This window comes from Cetorhinus maximus, chromosome 11 (genome assembly GCF_964194155.1).
Source record: "Cetorhinus maximus chromosome 11, sCetMax3.hap1.1, whole genome shotgun sequence".
NCBI classification, from domain to species: Eukaryota; Metazoa; Chordata; class Chondrichthyes; order Lamniformes; family Cetorhinidae; genus Cetorhinus; species Cetorhinus maximus.
Genome location: NC_135889.1, coordinates 104,301,265 through 104,320,878, shown reverse-complemented (window position 1 = coordinate 104,320,878; position 19,614 = coordinate 104,301,265). Strand labels below are relative to the sequence as shown.

General features: G+C 44.8%; 1 protein-coding gene across 1 annotated transcript in view; it reads right to left on the bottom strand.

Annotated features, from left to right (window-relative positions):
- The window catches only part of kif5c (kinesin family member 5C), a 192,549-nt gene that overhangs the window by 56,977 nt on the left and 115,958 nt on the right, over positions 1-19,614 (bottom strand). Inside the window, exons 11-14 of the mRNA XM_078552528.1 lie at positions 16,594-16,742; positions 11,187-11,359; positions 9,329-9,397; positions 7,940-8,146 (exon numbers count right to left, since the gene is read on the bottom strand). Of these exons, the coding sequence (XP_078408654.1) occupies positions 7,940-8,146; positions 9,329-9,397; positions 11,187-11,359; positions 16,594-16,742 (598 nt within the window). The remainder of the gene's footprint in view (positions 1-7,939; positions 8,147-9,328; positions 9,398-11,186; positions 11,360-16,593; positions 16,743-19,614) is intronic.

Here is a 19,614-nt window from a genome sequence, read left to right as displayed (position 1 = left end):
TCCAGGGGACGTGAGGATTACGGGCAGAGGGAACGGGCCCAGGTTCCTGAACTCGCATTTCCTGAGCCCAACACGAAAATCCAGCTCTATGACTCCATATTAATTAAACAGGATTTGCCCTTAACAAACCTGTGCTAACTTTCCTTAATGAATCCACGTTTGTCCAAGTGACTGTTAATGTTGTCCCAAATTACCAACTCTGAAAACTTTCCCACCACCGAGGGTAAACTGACTTGTCTGTAGTTGCTGGGCTTATCTTTACACCCTTCTCTGAACCTTTTGTTAACCTTTCCTGCCACCATCAGAGGGGGAGTGCACAAACACCCCCAAGTCGCTGTCCTCTTGCATTCTCTTTAAAAATTGTACCATTTAGCACATATTGGGTGGAATTGTCCAGTCCTCTTGGTGGCAGGCGCTATGCAGTCGTGAGCATACAATATGGCGAGAAGGCCAAAAACCGCCGTTGTGAAACCAGTTTGCGAACGCCCACTCCACCCGTCAATGGCGGTCTGCGTTTCCCGCTGCCGCACGTTGGGAATGTAATTTCAATAATTTTTCACCTCATTAGAAGCCCTGCTCGCCGGAATCATACCCCCACGTTAAATTCACTGCCCACATCGGCCTGACAATAGAACGGTGTGCTTCATGACTGCCTTTGAAGCTGGACTTTGAGGGGAACTCAGGGGTGAGTGCACAGGACCTTGTGCAGTGCTCGTGAACATCGCCTATAGGACATCACGGGAGAGTTGCTTTTCCCCCGGCTGGTTTTCAGTGCGCTGCTGGGGCAAGGGCTCCAGTGTGGGTGAGGCTGCAGGGGGTGGCGGCGGTTGTGGGGGGGGTGCAAGGTAGCACAGACTGAAGGAAGTACACAAGCACATGCCGGGGGTCGGTGGGGAGCTTGAGGGAAGCAGCCAGGCACTGGGAAAAGCTTGTCAATGTGAGCATTCGGCCACAGCTGAGACCAGTTCAGCAGCAGCTCCATTGAGATGCTTGGAGTCGGGCCTCTGAAGCATTTCTGCCCTCTCAAGCAGAGCAAAAGCATGAAAGCGCCACCAAATGTTCCAGAACTTTTCACCCCTCGGGCACAGACTGCAAGTTAATGCGCGTCTTAGGGGGCAACAGAACAAATCGGCTGACTGGACAAGTTGGACAATCCCCTTGTGACAGGTGGCTATGGCGCAGTCACTGGTGGAGGCGCTTACAGCCCCTTGCAATGTCTTAATTCAGGTTTAGACCAGTCTCCCCCATGGTTCAAGCTAACAGTGCAGCCTTGCAGTGTGGGTTAGGAGAATGCCTGTGCCTGAGCTGAGGGCACAGCATGCGGTCCAGTGGCCAAAGCTGCCACCAACCGGTCAAGTAGAGTTGGGAGGAGGTGGGTGGGGTTTCGGACAGCCATGAAACGCACTACACACTGGACATCCAAGTGGTGGCCAATACTCTCCTGCATGCGTGAAGGGGCCTTCAGATTTAACCAAGAGTCTTAGGACACATATGCCAACCCACACATCTCTCTTTTTGATCCTGCAGGAGAAGAGCATAAGGATCATGGAGACTGGTGATTTAGCGATATGCCTATTGGCTTACAACTAGAGACCAGAGAAGAAGAAGAGAGTGGCAGAGGCACCTGGTTCAGCAAAGAGAGGAGCACCTCCCTCAAGATAAAGGGGCAGCAGGACCTGCTGCGCATGCAGCTGAAGATCCACAGTGAGCTGTCACTGATAGGCGCCTTGCTAGACCCAGGGTCTATAGATGGCGCTTGTCATTCCTGCAGATGACTGAGAAGCAGTGTCGTTGAAGACTGCGCATGTCTAGGGAACTGATTGGTCTCATATGCCACCTGCTGCAGGATTCGGTGCCATGGGGACATGGAGGGCATCCACTGCCAGTGGCCGTGAAAGTGACCATGACGCTCAATTTTTATGCCAGTGGCTCCATCCAGGCCTCCCCAGCAGACATGCGCGGGATTTCACAAGCCTCCACACACACAAGTGTATCCAGGAGGTCAGGGATGCCATCTTTGTGAAGGCACAAAACTTTGTCCATTTCAACCGGGATCGGGAAAGCCAGGAAGCAAGAGCGCTGGGATTTGTACATATCTCTAGTTTTCCACAGGTTCAGGGTGCCATCGACTGCATTCACGTGGCACCTGGCACGTGGATCTCCATGGCAACAAGCAATCAACTACGTCAACCACAGGGGCTTCCACTCACTGAATGTTCTGCTGGTGTGCAACTACTACAAATGCATCCTACAAGTCTGCGCACGATTCCCAGGGAACATCCACAACTCCTACATCCTTAGCAGGCCTCAAGTCCCTGACATCTTCCAAGTTCCACAGAGGCTGCAGGGTTGGCTCCTCAGGGACAAGGGCTACCCACAGAGGACATCACTGATGACACCCATGTGGCGGCCAGAGACTGGAGCAGCGCGACCCAGATTTTGGTGGAGCCAACGATAGGCATCTTGAAAATGAGGTCTGGTGCCTCGGTAGATCCAGTGGAGCATTGCAGTACAGTCCCTTGAGGGTGTCCCACATCATCGTAGCTTGCTGCATGCTACACAACCTGGTGCTGCAACGGTAGGGAGGGAGGGTCCTCGTCGGCAAGGGTGCTGGCGATGTGGCCATTGCACTGGCCAGATGAGGCAGACATAGTCGGGAGGCCCTCATACCTGCAAGATTCATGGAGGATGATGATGAAATGCAGTGAGGACAGTCCTGACATCCTCACCTTGCATCTGTGAACATTTGACTCCTGTGTGGCTGATGGTAGTGCACATACCCTCACTGCTCAGGCCCATGTCAGCGGTGGCCCTAATAGTCGCTAGATTCCAGGAGAATGATGACGACATGCAGTGAGGACACTCCACAGATCTTCACATTGCCTCTGTGAATGTCTGACTCCTGTCTGGCTGAGGGCAGCTCGCTTGCGCTCTGTGTTAAGGGTCATATCATGGAAATGCAGGCGTGAAACTTTAAATGCACCTGATTCTTTGCCAGACTTCAGCACCTGTCCCCTCAGAAGCAGTGTCGCCGATCACAGATTCTGAAGAGATGGGGGACAAGCCCAAACTCAAAGGTGCTGAGAGCACACAGAGAGAATGAGGGAACTCTGTGACACCTGCCCACGACATTCTGGCAGCAATGACCAGCACCATCGAGGTGCAGGCAAGTGTGTCCAGTGAGTGTGCAGCTGGACCATCACTTTGGTCTAAAGGTTACACACTGCTCAGAGAAGAGGCCCTGGGCTGAGACACCTGCTTTTATCTTGTGCAGGAACCAAGATTTCACATCTGAATGGCATGGGTATTGCTCATCATAAAAAGGAGCCATAGGCAGGGAGACACTGTTGGGAGTTTATTTACAATAGTGAACAGTATGTACAAGTGATTAACACCCATGCCCAGGCTGTGCAACTACATCTTCTTAATCTTTCTAACCCTGCCGCTCCTTCTTGGTGCTTCCCCGACATCCACAGCAGAGATGGAGGCAGCCTGCTGACTGCTACGCCCTGTCTGTGATTACCTTGATGGGCATCCTCTGGAGGGCCGAGGCCAGGAAGGCCCTGGCCTGTATTGGGTGTCCTGCATAGACCAGCCCCACCCTCTTTGGCCTGTGGAGCTGGAGCTCAGTGGGGGGTGACAGGAAGAGGAGATCTCGATTGGCTGGACATTCCTGGAGTCACCTGGGTGGGTGGCCCCAGGGTGTCGACCTGCTGGGCCTCCTCCCTATGGGTGCCTGATGGCCTCTGGTGACTCCTTGAGGAGAAGGGCAAGCTGGTGTGAGACTGAGCTGCCCCGCACCCCTCTCACGTTGACATTGCTGGAGGCCAACCATAGCCTCAGCGATGGAATTCAGCCTGCGCAGCAGTGCAGGAGCGACGTCCTGCACCAAGGCCTCCATGGTGGCCACCATCCTGCCAGTGTTGACCTCAATACTTCAGCATGACAGCACTATCACCCCAGACTGAAGGCAGGCAGGCTCCTCCATCGTCCCTTACAATCTGAGGAGTGCACCAGACATCCCTTCCGAATGTTCCCGTGATTTCCATTGCAGCTCCAACAACTGATTGAGGACCGAGTCCAGAGGCTCGTCATCCTACTCAGTCAGCAGATTCCTTGCCTCCAGCAGTCCTCTGAGTACTGTCGACCAAGGATGTCCCTGCCTCCACCTGCTGTGGAACAGATTGTGTACTGTGCTCACCAGATTGTGATCCTGAGGCTACTCTACATCTATGTCCTGCCGAGATATGTGTCTCTGCACTGGTGGAGGGTGTGGGTGAACGCCATGATGGGTCTTCAACAGTGCTGCCCTCAGGGTTGTCAGCCGAGGTGCTCTCGGCACTGGGCCGGGGTCAAGGTTGTCTGAGGGCAAAGTGTCAAGTGTACCTAAGTGAAAAAGTGGAGATTATTAACTCTTGGCCGCCGGTTTGAACACAGAACAGTGGACTCAGAGTAGCGTTGACAGAGGGATGATGTGGTGCAGGATCCTCACGTGAGTGCTCGCTGTCAACCTCACTGTTGCCGCAGGAACGGTCGATGCCCTCTCAAGCCAGTTCCAACTCGCAACTCTCGAACGATGTGAGGACCATGATGCTCAGCACTCCACCCTCGGGCTGGAACCTCTCCCAGTGACTGTGCGCCATCTTGGCCTGCATGGACAGATGGAGAGTGAGAGCAAGGCACATACATGGCAGACCAAACGAGAAGGATGCCAGGCCCGCTTGTGTGCTGAGTGGAGTCATCGAGAGGATGAGGAGTTGATCTCCAGAGGAGATGAGGCCAGATGGAGATGTGAGGGTGTGTGAGGGAGAGTGGGTGGTGATGTCCCTTTGAGGTCGCAGTTAGTGAGATGCCAGTGAATGTGCGATGGGCTTGTGAGTGGGTGAGTCGAGATTGATGAGATGGTTGACTTACCCTGATGGCACAGATGAGATCATTCATCCGTTTTCTGCTCTGGATGGCCGACCTCTTGTGTGCATCGTGGGCACTGACCTGCTCTGCAAGCCACAGTGGTGAGGCTGATGGGCCTCCTGCAGCCAGTGAATGGGGTAGAGATTTTGCAGCAGGCCTCCACGGCGTCCCAGGGATGCATCACTGAATCGGGAATGCGCTCTTCCTGGCTTTTTGGGCCATGTCTTCACCGGAGCAGTCCTGGGCTGCAAGCATTGACAAGTGTGCAAGCGGCTGCACTTAAATATGGCGCCCCGTGTGAAGAAGCGGCGAGGTAACGGTGTGGCAGGCCAATCAGAGGCCACCCGCCAGCGAGACGGCATGTTTCCTGTGATTGCATAATTAATGAGGCGGGAAGGGGATGATACAGGGCAAAAAGCCCACCATGGCGCTGGCAGGTAAAACGTCTCTTATCATGCCCGCTACTGCACGACTGCGCCCAATGTCTCTTTTCATTCTTCCTTCTGAAATGTGTCACCCCAAATTTTGAATTTCAGTCCGTCAATTCCACTACACTATCCAACCTCTATCCCTACCTTCCTCATTGTTTCCTGCACTTCCAAGCTTTGTGTCATCTATATATACTGGCACAGTAGTGTAATGTTACATAGTAATCCAGAGGCCTGGGCTAATGATCTGGAGACATGGATTCAAATTATACCACAGCAGCTAGGGAATTAAATAATTCTATACATTTGCAGGGAAGAGCTTGGCCTGAATCTTACACTCGTCGGGCACGCGCGATCAGCGGACGTGAAATGCGCTTCCGCCTGCTATCGGCTCCCGACAGCAATTTCACGGCCAATTAATGGGCAGCCAGCAAGAAACTCGCCCAGAGAAAGGCTCAGCGCTGCTGGTGGGGACAGGAAGAGGGCGGGCGACATCACTGCAGTGAGCGCTTCCACTGGGCTCCCTAAAGGCTGTGGGGCAGATGAGTTTTGGGTGGGTGGGCTAATGACCGACTTTACTGTCAGAGGGGTGCTGGGGGTGCAGGGAATATGCTGCCCTGTAAAATCCAAAATCCAGCCCATTGTTTCTAAACGTTTCCTCACTGATGAAAAACTAACCGACCAGGAATTGTCTTCTCCCCTTTTTTGAACAAGGTGGGGGGCAGGGGAGGAGGCCAACACTTAAAATGGTACCACCCCATATCTCAAGAGGATTTGACGATCACAGCCCACACCTCTGCGTTTTCACCCTTACTTCCCTCAGCAACCTAGGATCCATCCCTTCCGGACTGGGTGTTTTTTCTAATTTCTACTACCTCAACAATATCCTGGCAACCTCCTTGTTTGCTATAGCTTTGGCAAAGTCCTCCTCCTTAGTAAACATTGATGTAAAGTACCCATTTAGTACCTCAACTATGCCTTCTGCCTCCACCAACACATCTCTAATCACCTCGACTGCTCCTTTGAGAACCATTTTACTGTTATATTAGCCACCAATTATTCTCAGCCTGTCTCTTTGCCCCTCTTATTTTCTTTTCCGTTTCACCGCTTTACTTTCTGGGCCAGATTTTCCTCTCCCAGTGGAGGTGCGAATCAGGTCGTGAAATGCTGAACTTAGTTTTTTTGCTGGAAAAGCAAATGCCCTCTGCCCTCCGGACCCCACGCCATTTTTGTGTGGTCTTTGAGGATCAGGAAGACCTTGGGGGTAAAACACACACGTGCCTCTCCTGAGATTGGTGTCACCATTGTGAGGACCACAGGAAAATTGCATTTCCTCCCACACAAAATTTTCGTGCGCTGGTGTGGGTTTTGAAAGCCTGAGAAAAATACATTTCCTTGGCATGTTTGCTTTGACACCTTCAAATGTATTACACCTATTAGATGCTGTACTGCAGTGTATTTGTGTTTTTAGTGCAGTGTATTTGTGTTTTTAGTGCAGTGATTCATCATAGAGGTTTGTCCTGCAAAGGTAAGTTGACCCTTCCATTGACTACCATTGCATAAGTGTTGTCATGCATTACAGTACATTTCCCATTGAAAAAAGTGCCAAAATGCATAAAAGGATGTAAACTAAAATGACAACAGAGCTGGCAGGACATGTTTTGTGCTGTGATTTAAATCGACTGACATGCTGGTTATTAAAAAAAAAACCCTGCTTTTTCTACCTGAAAAGAATCTTGCTACATTTATTAACAGGCACTCTGCTTTGAAATGGAAATGGGACACCATTCTATTCTGTAATTTACAGGCAATGTAGCTGGAAGGTTTTGTTATGACAGCTGTAGCCCTTATGAATGCATGGCTGGGCTTCAGCTCAGCAGGTGCTCTGCTGACCCAAGAATGATTGATATTTTTAAGAAGCTGTAAAAACAGAATATGCCTTTGATGTGGTTTCTTGTTTGTTCACAAACCTAATTGGCACTTAAAGGATTACAATTTTTGGTTCTACTCTTTAACTTCGTCCCAGCTTCTTAAATTCTGATTGCAGGGCTTGAATCCCTCCTCCTCCTTATATCATTTGTTCCAAATTAGGCCATGGCTTCAGGCTCTTACCCTTACCCTGCAGAATGTTCTGCACTCCCTCTGCAATGTCCCTTTTTCTGGCCCAATGAGGCAACAGACCCCAAGGGACTCACATCAATGGTAACAGAACTGCTTGTCTGACCCCCTGACTATCAAATCCACAATTATGACCACGTTCCTACATTTTTCTAGTGCAGTCCTTTTGCCTCACGGTGCCAGACTCATGATTGCGCACCTTCAAGCCATCATCACCCTCGCCAGTATTCGGTGCTGAATATCGGTTTGAGACTGCTGCACGTGTGGAGGATTTCAGCACTGGAATCTTTCTTTAGTTTTAAAGTTAGATTGTTTAATTGGCAAAGCTTTTCAGAGAATACTTAAGCAAAATGGCTACCTTTAGCAATGGACTTGCTCATCCACCAAGATCTAGGATATGGCGAGCCAATTACTCTCTTCCTTCTCTTTCTCCTCTTCTTCCAAGCAATCAATCAAACAACAGCAAAAACTATGACAATTACCGATTTTTGCGCCAGTTCATCAGTCAGCAACTCATTGGCCTTCGATTTGTCTTCCACCTCTTGGGATTTCTGGTCATAGTTGACAGCCAGCTCCTCCAAGGCCTGAAGCACTTCCTTCACCTCATCCTTAGCTGCTTCATTTTCTAATTGCAGTCGGTTCAGTTCCTCTTGAATCTTCTCATAATCCCTCCTTGTGGAAGCCAACAGCTGGAAATAGCCACACATTTTCATATCAGTTTTAGCCAGATCAAAATCCTTATGCCAATCATGATGTGTCAGGAAGATATAATAATTCTAATAACGTTATTGAAATTTATTGTAAAGTAGAGTAATAGAGTGGGGCGTGTGTGTGTGTGTGCGTGCGTGTGTATGTGAGAGAGAGAGACTTAATTGGATTAAAGACAGTTGGTCTGAAGGCTTTGATGTATTAGAAGATAAGATAGGTTTGAAATGTTAAGTAGGTAAAGATGGGGGAAGTTTAGAATGTAAATTGAAAGAACATTTGCATTTTAAATAAACCAGACTAGATTGTTTCAAAGGAGGGGTGAAATGTGTCACCCAGCCAGGTGAAGTTTTTTCCCAAAGACTACTGGTAAATTTTAATGCTATGGGAGGTTTTTATTATCAGGAAGATAAAGTCCAAAGACATAGTGAAACAATGGGAATTTGCATTCAAAGGGGAAAATATGCATAAAGGAGTGAAGGTTGTGTGTAAGGGAGGCATTTTAAGATCTTACAAATGTGAAAAGCCTTCAGCATCTACGCCTCAAGCTGCTGTTTTCAAAGAACTGAAGTTAAGAAAGCTCACTTTGAATTCGGCTTGTTCAGGGTATCATGATTCTTTGCCTGGGTCTTTTAAAATCTGGGTCTTACTGTTGCCTTAACGAAAGTGTAACTGGGAGTTAGATTGATTAGGTGATTTAGAAGTTATCATTGTAGTAATTTGTAGATCTACATATGTATTTAAAATCACTTCTCTTATTAATAAATGTTTAATCTAGTTTTATAAAAACCTATAAGACTTGGTGGTCTTATTACTATTGAATTCAAAGCATGCAGCTTGAAATTTATACAAACTGCTAAACAAGTTGTGGCAGTTGTTTCAAGTTTCCCTTTGGGGTTTGAACAACTCAACATTTACCATCGGCTGTGCCATAACAAGGGATTCAAAACATTTTACTGAAAGACGAGTCTGTAGTGAAATCCCAGTGACAACTGGCACTTAAATCCACCTCAAGCCAACGTGTCCCAGCAGCGCTCCATCTGATCCATTGTATTTGACAAAAACTCTAAAGGCCAGGTCATCCCCACTTTTGCCCATTCCTTTGACCTTGGTACATTTGGTTTAAACAACCATAAACATTGACATTACTGTCTGCAAAAACTCACCTCCTCTTGGTCTAGCATCTGCTGTTTTAGATTCTCGGTCAGCTGACTCTGCTGGTTAATTTCTTCATCCTAAACAAAACAAAAAATCAGAGGGAAATTCAACAAGAGATTGTGGTACCACCCCAAATTTCTGACTGATACGGGTGTCCGGGAATATTTTGCTGTAATCTGCTTTTACAGCAAGTATTTTTGTTTTACAGAATTGTGCTCACTCTTAACACCCCATTTTTTTCCCCTTTATTCTTTCACGGAATGTGGGCTTTGCTGACAAGGCCAGCATTTGTTGCCCATCCCAAATAGGCCTGGAACTGAATGGCTTGCTGGGCTATTTCAGAGGGCAGTTAAAATTCAACCACATTGCTGTGGGTCTGGAGTCACATGTAGACCAGACCAGGTAAGAATGGCAGACTTCCCTAAATGACATTAGTGAACCAGTTGGGTTTTTACAACAATCAATGATAGTTGTCATAGTCACCAATGCTGAGGCTGGTTTTGAAACTCCATATTTATTAACTGAATTTAAATTCTGCCAGCTGTCATGGTGGGATTTGAACACATGTCCTCAGGGCAATACCCTGGGCTTCTGGATTACCAGCCCTATGACATTACCACTGCACTGCCATCTCCAATTCAATTTAAGCAAACTGCAACAAGAGGAATTTCAGTCAAGTGTGCTTAAAATTCATACTCTAATATCCAATGGAGTGATTGCAGGACATTTAACATTAGAAAATGCTCATATCAGTTTTAGTTTACAAAGCTTTCATCACTGTCTAGAGAACAAGTCATTTTAAGGGAGATTTGCAAATGACTGCATCAACCATTCAAACACTAATGGCCACTTAACTTAATTTTAAAGGCCAGCTGTGTTTATGAAGGCGCTGGCTGCAAAACAAGGCTAAAACTAGACTTGAAAATAAAGATTGCAGTGAGCTCATCCATCCTACCAGTGATAGCAAAAGGTTGCTTTACAGGAGAACACCACAATGCAGTGGCTGTTCATGTTTCATATACACATAAACAGAAAAAAGTAAAAAAAGCTTTATCCCTTTTTAAAAAAAACATGAGTTAATGGCCCAGAATTTACTGGATGGAAACATTTTGTGGCGTGTGCGTGGGTTGGATATTTTTCTCACCCTTAAGCTCCAATTATTTTTGCACCACAAATTTCGAGAAGTGGGAATTGATAACAAGGTCAGTAGAGCATCTGAGACCTCAGCAAATGACGGGGCCAATATAGTCCATCTCCTCAACCAATGAAACTTAAGGACAGAAAGGAAAAAAACAAACCAAAGAACAGAAAACAAAACAGAGTGAATTGAAGTCTAATTAGATACAGAAGGGGAGATTAAAAGAGGGAAAGATTGAAAGATTAAGAGATAAAATAGAAACAGAGGAAAAGTAAGAATAAAAGATTAAATTTAAACACTTCTAGGAGCAATATACTCCTGTGAGAGTGAGATGCCAAAGTTTCAGTTGTTCCTTTTCTAGCCTTCCAAGGTTTTGTGACATGTGAGGACCATAAATCACCCAATTGTCAGGGTCCATGAAGTAGCAGCATGTTTAATTCACATTTACAGCACAGAGCTAGCAGTTAAACTCACAGGGAGCTTGATGGCGAGATCCTGTTTTTGCAAGGCTAACGCTATTAACAATATTGGCAATTCACAACTCACAACGTTTTCTCTCTCTCACCACAGATTGCAGGGTTTGTTGTGCACTGATACAGTATGCATCATGAACCTTCTGCTACTTACCAGCAAATTCTGGGCTATTATTACAACAGATGAGCAAGAGGGCACAATGTACTAGGGTACAAGTGTAGTAATGTGAGGTCCATCGGTCATTAAACACAAACCTTGTCATCAAGCTGCTTATACAAATTGCTGATCTCTTCCTCTAACTTCACCCTCTCCCCTGCTGTGATTTTGGGTGCTGGAGCAACATTGTCAATGGTTGTCTGGTTGTCACACGGCTCCAAGGTTTTTTGGTCTTTGGCATCAATTTGTTCATCTTCAGGCACGGACTCACCTGCAGGAAGAGTAAGGACACTGCATGTTGGAACCGAGACAACTGGTTTCCATGGCAACACAACCTGCCTATTTACGTGCAATGCATGCTCAAAAAGAGGAGAATTTTTCATTTCATGAAGCCACCAACAGGCCAGCAATGAAAAAAAGACCAAAACAGATTTGTTAGACTGAAATAAAATCATCATACTTAAAAAGCTCCTATGACATTTTTTAAAGCTGATTTAATTGTATTCTTGTTACGTATTTGGGCAGGTGGCTCTTTTGAAATTTAAACGGGTAATTGCACTATTTCATGTGGAAATGAAAATGGTTAATGGATGTTTCTACAAAGTGGATTTAAAGGTCTCTGATGATTTATCTCAGGAAGTAAAAGCAGCTTTCCAATAAAACAAACAGATGGTGTAAGGATATAACTGAGCAATATCTGCCACATGAAATTCTCTGCATGTCCACGAGATGTGCTCATGCCCGTGGAGTCTGCTTCCAGCAGCCCTACAATCAGAATATAATGCTATTATTGCAGATCTGCCGACAAAGGTCCTTATTGTTGCATTGCTACCAAGTAATATTGAATTCTAACAAATCCATCCCCCTTTTGCACTCCAGCAAAAATAAAACATTTTGTACATTATTGATGCTTCCCTTACTTCCTCAATCAAATTGGCACCTGCTGTTCTACACTTACAATTTCCCTAGAAATCCAGAATTCACAGCCTATTACTACAGCGGAGCGTGACAAATTTGCATCATTTAGCCCTTATTCGCAATCAGGGGCTCTTCTGTTGCATGGTTTACACCAGGCCAAAGGATATATTACGTTATAATGACGGGGACTTTATACCGCGTAGTTCACAACATATTAAATAACAAGGGGGATCTTTACCTCGATTAGGAAAGGGTTGGCAAGAAATCCTAGGGAAAAGCCATTTGCTGTCGCTATGTTTAATCTGTCCCTTTAAAATTCCAAATGATTCATCCACTCACTCCAGTCGAAATGAGGTCATCAGGGGCTGGGAAGGATTAGCTCAGAGGAGTGTTGGCCGGAGGGTAAAACTGACCTGCACCTCTGTCTATGCTTATGGAGCTGCTTGCCACCCTGGCGTCATTCCACTATTACTGCTTTGATTTTCAACATCGAGCTCTTGAGACTTGAGTGAAAGTAATATTTGGCTTGTTTCCTGCTTTTTGGACATGAGTAAGCTTGAAGTTTGTGCTTTGAGTATGCAAGGCTTGGTTATAATCATTTACCTTCTTCATCAACAACCTGCCGTACGTCAGCAACAAAACTACTTTTCTCATGTTCCTTTTGGGCTGTGAATGACCGTTGAATACTGAGGCTGGCGGGATGGAAGGTGAGGACAAGAGGAATCCTATCATGGTTCCAGGGGGGAGCAGAAGGGGTGACAGCAGAATTGTGGGGAATGTGGAAGATACGGTTGAGGGCCCTGTTTCCTTTTCTTTGAATTTAGGTTTAGGTTTTCCTTTTATTTTGCTTGCAGGCAGTAGTTTACACGTGTCCTAGACACACATTTTGTTCCTTTGTTTCTTTTCTAGCCTCATCACCATTCCCTTTGGCCCTGGAAAACTAACACTTTCATCATTCAACCTCTCCTGTCTTACACCCTATCACAGGCCTTACTTCTATCCTTGTCCCACCCACTCTTTGCTGAAAACCTATTACATCTCTAACTTTTCCCAGTTACGGTGAAAGGTCATCAACCTGAAACATTAAACTCTGATTCTCCCTCCACATATGCTGCCTGACCTGCTGAGTATTTTTAGCATTGTCTGTTTTTATTTCAGATTTCCAGCATCTGCAGTTTTCTGCTCTTTGCTTAGGGCTGATTGGTTATATTCTCCAAACACAAACTGTAATCCTTTTCAAACTAAATACGAATACCAATGTTTCAGTAAATAAGTACTTAAAAGATCATTTGTATTTTTTACGAATTCGCAACTTGTGATTCTTAATATTCTACATGGTATATGTACATAAAAGTAACTAGGTCACTCGGCATAGATATATTTGCTAATCTGTTGAAAAACAGATATAAAAAAGACTGTATATAATAAACATTTTCTCTCCCCCTGACTTCACACATAGCGCGGATTACTTTATTACCGCATATAACTGGGTAAAGTATAGCTTGGGGGAAGGAGTTAAATAGTGTGAATAAATACATCAATTTTCACATTATGTAAAACTACATTGAGACCACCAGACAATTCAGAATAGAGAACCAACTTTATCTTTTGTTGTTTTAACCAAGGTATTTTCAGGTTGGACAGAAGAATTTAGTGCGTAGCACATGCAATGTCAGGTGTTGAACATCACAGTAAAAGGGGAACTAGGAGTCCAATTCCCTAGATCCCATGCTAAAATGTCGCGTTTCAGTTCAGAGAGTCCATTTATGGGAACTGTCTTTTTCATGTGAACTCAAATGCAAAGGTGGCAGGGTGTCCTTCAGGACATTGGCTTTCAGAGTTATTTAGAGCTGAGTAGGAAGGATCCCAGCCCTTAGTGACAGGCCCACTACTCCAAGTCCCATTAATAAAGTCAAACTGGCCAATTACAAATGGTGCCGTGGACAAGGACAAATCTGCCTGGTTCTTGCACTGGGTTACCAATCTGCCTCAAAGAGTTAACTTAGTTCTTAGTTCCAAATCACCAGATATGTCACCTTAGAGCCTACTTAATCCTAAAGACTAGATATTGGATACAAGTTAGATTGGACTTTGATTCATTGCCAGTTTGCAATACATATCCATTCATCCAATAAGCATCTCATTTCATTACACAGCCAAAGAATTCATTACTATTTCCCAGCAGACAATTAATTTCTACAATTAAATCTTGAAAATTCATTATTAGGAGAGGACTCTTTGCTTTGGAATTTGAATTACTCATGTAAGAAAATTAAATTGAGGTGCAATTCACAAAGACCATGGGTGGCATTTTATTTTGCATATAGACTAAAGTGGGACAAACATGAAAAATAATTTAATTATAGTTGCTTTGGTAACAGTTTGGCAAGACCTCATCAATAAAAATCCAAATTAAATAATAGGATCATGCAAAAGATGCTTATACTAACCTGAAACATAACATACTTAGATTATTCAAATTCTAGGCAGTGGAAATATAGAACAAAATGTGATTCGTCTTTTAGAAAAAATTCTTCAGCTTCAAATGATGCTAACCTTGATTGACTATTCAAAAGCTCTTTACTCCAGAGTTCACTCAATCCAGTTGTTCTGTTTATCAAAATTTATTATACAAGGAATAAAAGGCCTTAAGAATTCAAGGCCATTAAGGTATTGAACTGTGTTGGATCCATGGGAACAATGGAGCTTTAATATAAGCAAGCTGCATGAGGGAGCAGTGTCAGCAACAAATGGATGACTGTGGGCATTTCAATGCTAAAATGCATCTATGTGCTGCTTCACAAAAAGCACATCAGATTCACTTCCATGGAAGTGTTCAGATGCCAAAGAGTGTATTTTTTATACATTCATGGGATGTGAGTGTCACTGGCAAGACCAGCATTTATTGCCCATCCCTACTTGCCCCTGGTGTCATTACATAACAAATAGGAGCAGGAGTAGGCCATTTGACACCTTAAACCTGTTTCTCCATTCAACAAGATCATAGTTGATCTGATTGTGACATTGACTTCACTTTCCTGCTTGCCCCCCCCCTCCCAGGCCCATAGGTGGTGATGAGTCATCTTCCTGAATGGCTGCAATCTATGTGGTGTAGGTATACCCACAGTGCTATTAGGGAAAGAGTTCTAGGATTTTGACCCAGCGACAATGAAGGAGCAGCAATGTGACTCCAAGTAAGTACGGTGAGGGTCTTGGGGGGGAACTTGCAGGTGATGGTGTTCCCATGCATCTGCTTCCCTTGTCCTTCTAGGTGTTAAGAGGTTGCAAGTTTGGAAGGTGCTGTCGAAAGAACTGTGGCAAGCTGCTGCCATGCATCTTATACTGCAGTGCAAACAAAATAATAACTTTGGGCAGAATTTTCGGCCTGCCAGGCGGGCGGGCCCAACCCAATCTCCGGTGGGCGGGGAGCTGATCCCCACTGGAGAAACAGGCACCGCCACCATTTTACATGGGCTGGCCAATTAAGGCCCACCCAGCGTGACGTCCAGCGGGAAGCGCTATGTGCTTCCTGTGCGGGCAGAGGGGGGGGTGGGAGATTCCCCAAAAGCGAGAGTGCGCTTTTTCACGCATGTGCACGAAGGAGCGCACATCTCCCTGAGGCTAAGTGCTGCCTCAGGGAGATCGCTGACACTTTTAAAAACGTTCAAAATAGAAAAAAAATCCTTAACATGTCCCCCTCATGTGACAATGTCACATGAGATGGGACATGTTCATAAATTACACTGAAACTTTATTAAACTGTTTAAATCCCTACATGAAACCTCATCTCGCCGATGGATGAGGTTTCATGTTTTCTCTATTTGCCACATTAAGGTTGGACGGGCAGGTCCTTTAATTGTTTCAATGATCCTGTCAATGGCCTCAATTGGCCATTGACAGGTCAGTGGGCCCGCAGCTGATTTTGCTGTGGGCCCGCCTCCCTGAAAATTTAAATGGGGCACGGTGATGTCGGGGAGATCCCCCCGATGTCATCCCGCGTCATTTTAAGCGTCAGTGAACGAGCCTCACCCCCTGTTTGCCGACGGCAAAACTCTGCCCTTTGAATTTGGAATTATACTGGGAGATTTAAGGCCTTATTTATAATATGGGATTGCCAAAGCCAGGAGGCAACCGGTAACATAACAGATCCCATTCAAGAGTCACCAAAGACATCAAAATCCAGTGTTAATTTCACTGGATTATTTGACAACAATTGTCATTAATGGCAAAACTAAATGACTCCCATTATTTTGAATTGTTGCACACACAATTGTTCTCTTGTTACGGAATTCAATATAATATAAAGCAATATAAAACATGATGACTAAGCACCATTAGGAAAACAACTCTATGGAAGTGGTTTTGTTTAAACAAAAGGTTAAAGGTTTTAAACCATGTACGACACAGAATATACTGTGGACTGAAGGGGATGTTAAGCAGTAATTTTCAGGAAATTGGTCACCAATAGATATGTAGATTTTGGTAAAGCCTGTAGTGAATTCCACACTTGTTCTCGGATTCCCTATCCATTAAACTTCACTTAATGGCTAATAGTGACAGATTAAATCCAACTTTGATGAGTTTTACCATTTCGCCATCTGTTTAGTTCCATCTCCAGATGCTGAAGAGCATTTTTTAAGGATTTATTTTTCTCTTTTTCCTTCTCGTATTTCTTCTTCCATTCCTCTGCCGTCAACTCCAGGTTGACAGATGCAGTATTCTTGATGGTCTTGGCTCTATTGGAAGCAGTTATTTATAAAGAGAAATTTACTGTACTGGTAGTGGTATTGTCATCTTGCTTCAATGAAAACAAATCAATAGGCTAAGGAAACTAATTTCTCTCAAACTGAAGTACATCCTGATGAGAAATTGCACGTTGCAAATACATTGCACGTCTTGGCAACAGCCAAAATAATCTTAATTTTGGCTACATCAGTGTACATGTGAAGTAATCTCACTGTAAACAAATGTGCTGTCTTCCTGATGAATTGTCCAATACTTCCTCACCTTCCATCTAACTGTGACCACCCTGAACCTTGGGAGGTGGAGTTCACCCACCCTCCCGAGAAAACAACCAGTGACACAATGGCCAAAGAAGGGCTATAGTGTGCACCAATCATACGCCCATAACAAAGCATGTTCCAGCTGCCTCAACACAGACTATTTCTACCTGCTTAGATCACCTGAGCGAATGTTCCACTTAATCATTTCTTGATTCCAAAGATCATGTAGAGAAATTGGAGATTTTTTACCATCCTTACATCTACACTACTCACCTGATCTACAATTCTTCACAGAAATTGCTCTATAAATTGACCAGCCCTGCCACCCTTTCCCCAGTTAGTAAACAAACACTACTGAGTATCTAGGTTGCTGTACACTACTATAACTTCTAATCCCATTTCGATCGCAGCTTCATGAAGCCTTAAAATTATTGCTGACATGGCATTGAATGATTAACCAAGGAGTAGATCTTCTCATCCTGGCATGGGGCAGGTGGAAAGGGAGGCATGCAGTTGCCCATCCTTAACCCATAGGCAATTGTCCTGCCCTCATTCCTGCCACCAGCTATATTGAGGCATTGGAAAGGGGGCGGTTCACGAGCCCGCATGCAGCACTCCCAACCTTGTCGGCTCCATTGTGGGACTGGGCAATTTAAGCCCCCCACTATTTTCATGGAGCTGGGCTGGCTTCTTGGCAACATGGTTCACACCAGCTCAAAGGTGTCTTGAACAATGGGTGCAACGTAATCTGGAGACTGCAATCTTTTGACAGGTAAGTTCAAACATCGTATGTTTGGTGTTGACAACATCACATGTCTTAATCCTGTATGATAAGTTAAGTATGTTTTTAATATAGTGATTAATGGTAGGGATTTGCTCTTAAAAGGCAAGTGACCATTAAATTGACCAGCACTGTGAAAGTGGAAAGTGTTCAGATGTATGAGAGTACATTATCCAATGGATTAAGTGTTCTTTTGCATTGAAAAGTTTGATATTCAGATCTGACTGGATTTGATTTTATGCTTGAACAGAAGACTCAGCTCTTTCAATGACTCCAAATGTTTAATGTATTCAGTGTTACAATTCTGAGGTTTATAAGATTTTTAGGTTTTGGGACTACATTTTCAAACTTAGGGTAAAATGAGGGTGGTTATGTGGCATGTTCTGAAGTCTATCTCACAGTAATCATGGATGGATTGATTGTTAGAGATTGAAGGAAGGCTTAGATTGTTTTACTGGGAAGAAGGTGTAAGGTATATACACTTGGAAACAATGGCAGCAGCCTGTGTGTTAACATAGGAAACTCTGTCTCCCAAAGTGCCAGAAAGGTGTTGAAAGTATCAAGTTGTAAACAGATGTAAACAATTCTAAACATTTGCTTCTAAGATGAAAGTGAGGTGGGGTCAAGAATCTCTAACCAGCATTTCTACCTGGATGCAAGGTTAGTGTTTCATGTTGCTATGAGCAAGAGTGCAGAGGAAGCCACTTTTGAGATCAGGTTACCGGCTTCCCCACAAATCAATTAATATCACAGACGGTTGGCAGTTTTTAGTGTGGTCAACAGCAAGAAGAGGCTGCTTGGTTTTGCAAACTAGTACAGCTAGAAACAGGAGGGAGATTATCTCTGATCGAAGAGATGCATCCCGTTGCCATCTAAGGGTCCTTGGAGATTTATCCTGGCATGGCCAATTGGGAACAATCACAGAGACAGGCTTTACAGCTAGTGCTGGATTTAGGGAACTCCCCAAGTACTAAGGGAAGTGCCTGGAGGCAGTCTCTCAAAGATACAGCTCAGCAAAACAGGGGAGTGCAAACCCATTGGAAGCAGGGAGCAACTGAGCACTGCTTGCTATAAGGACAGTAATTCCTTGGAGTGCGCAATGTATCACAAGTATAATGTTCCTTTCTTCAGTTTAAAGCATAAGTTACCGGCAAAAATAGTCCTTAGTTAATCGTGTCTTTAGTCATTTGTTACAGTAAAAATCTCAAAACATGAAATCTTGCTTTATTCTTTTCAACTATTTACTGGAAGTTCAAATTTCTTTTTAAATGTTATCAGTCTCTATCGAAATCATAGCATCAGCTCGGGAGGTTTTGTTTATACAGCTGTACAATATAATCCTATTATGAATGTTGACTGAACGCCAAACCCCACTAATGGATTCAGCTGTAAAGGGGATTGTGAGTTTATTTACTTTGACAGTTTTATGGCCACTTAAAAGGATTACGTTTTTTTAAGTGGTTTTTGAATGAGTTTTTGTTTATCTTGACAGTTTCATGGGCATCTCAAAGACTTCACAATGTTATTATAGGGCGCAAGAATTCTGCACATAGTTGATACTGGGTCAGTGTGCATTGGGAGGGGTTGAAGTGGTATGGGGGTGGGTCAGTGGGCATGGTGGGTTGCAGGTGTGAGTGAGGATATGGAGGGTCATGGGAGGATAGGGGGCATGGAGGTGCATGCCAGTTTAAGGGGAGATATGGTGGGGTTATGGGGAGGGCTATGAAGGGGCATAGGGATGAGGGGTGAAGATTAGGGGGCCTCACACACATCTACAGAGCTGGGACAATGTCTCAGCAAACAGAGGCGAGCCTTCTAACCTAG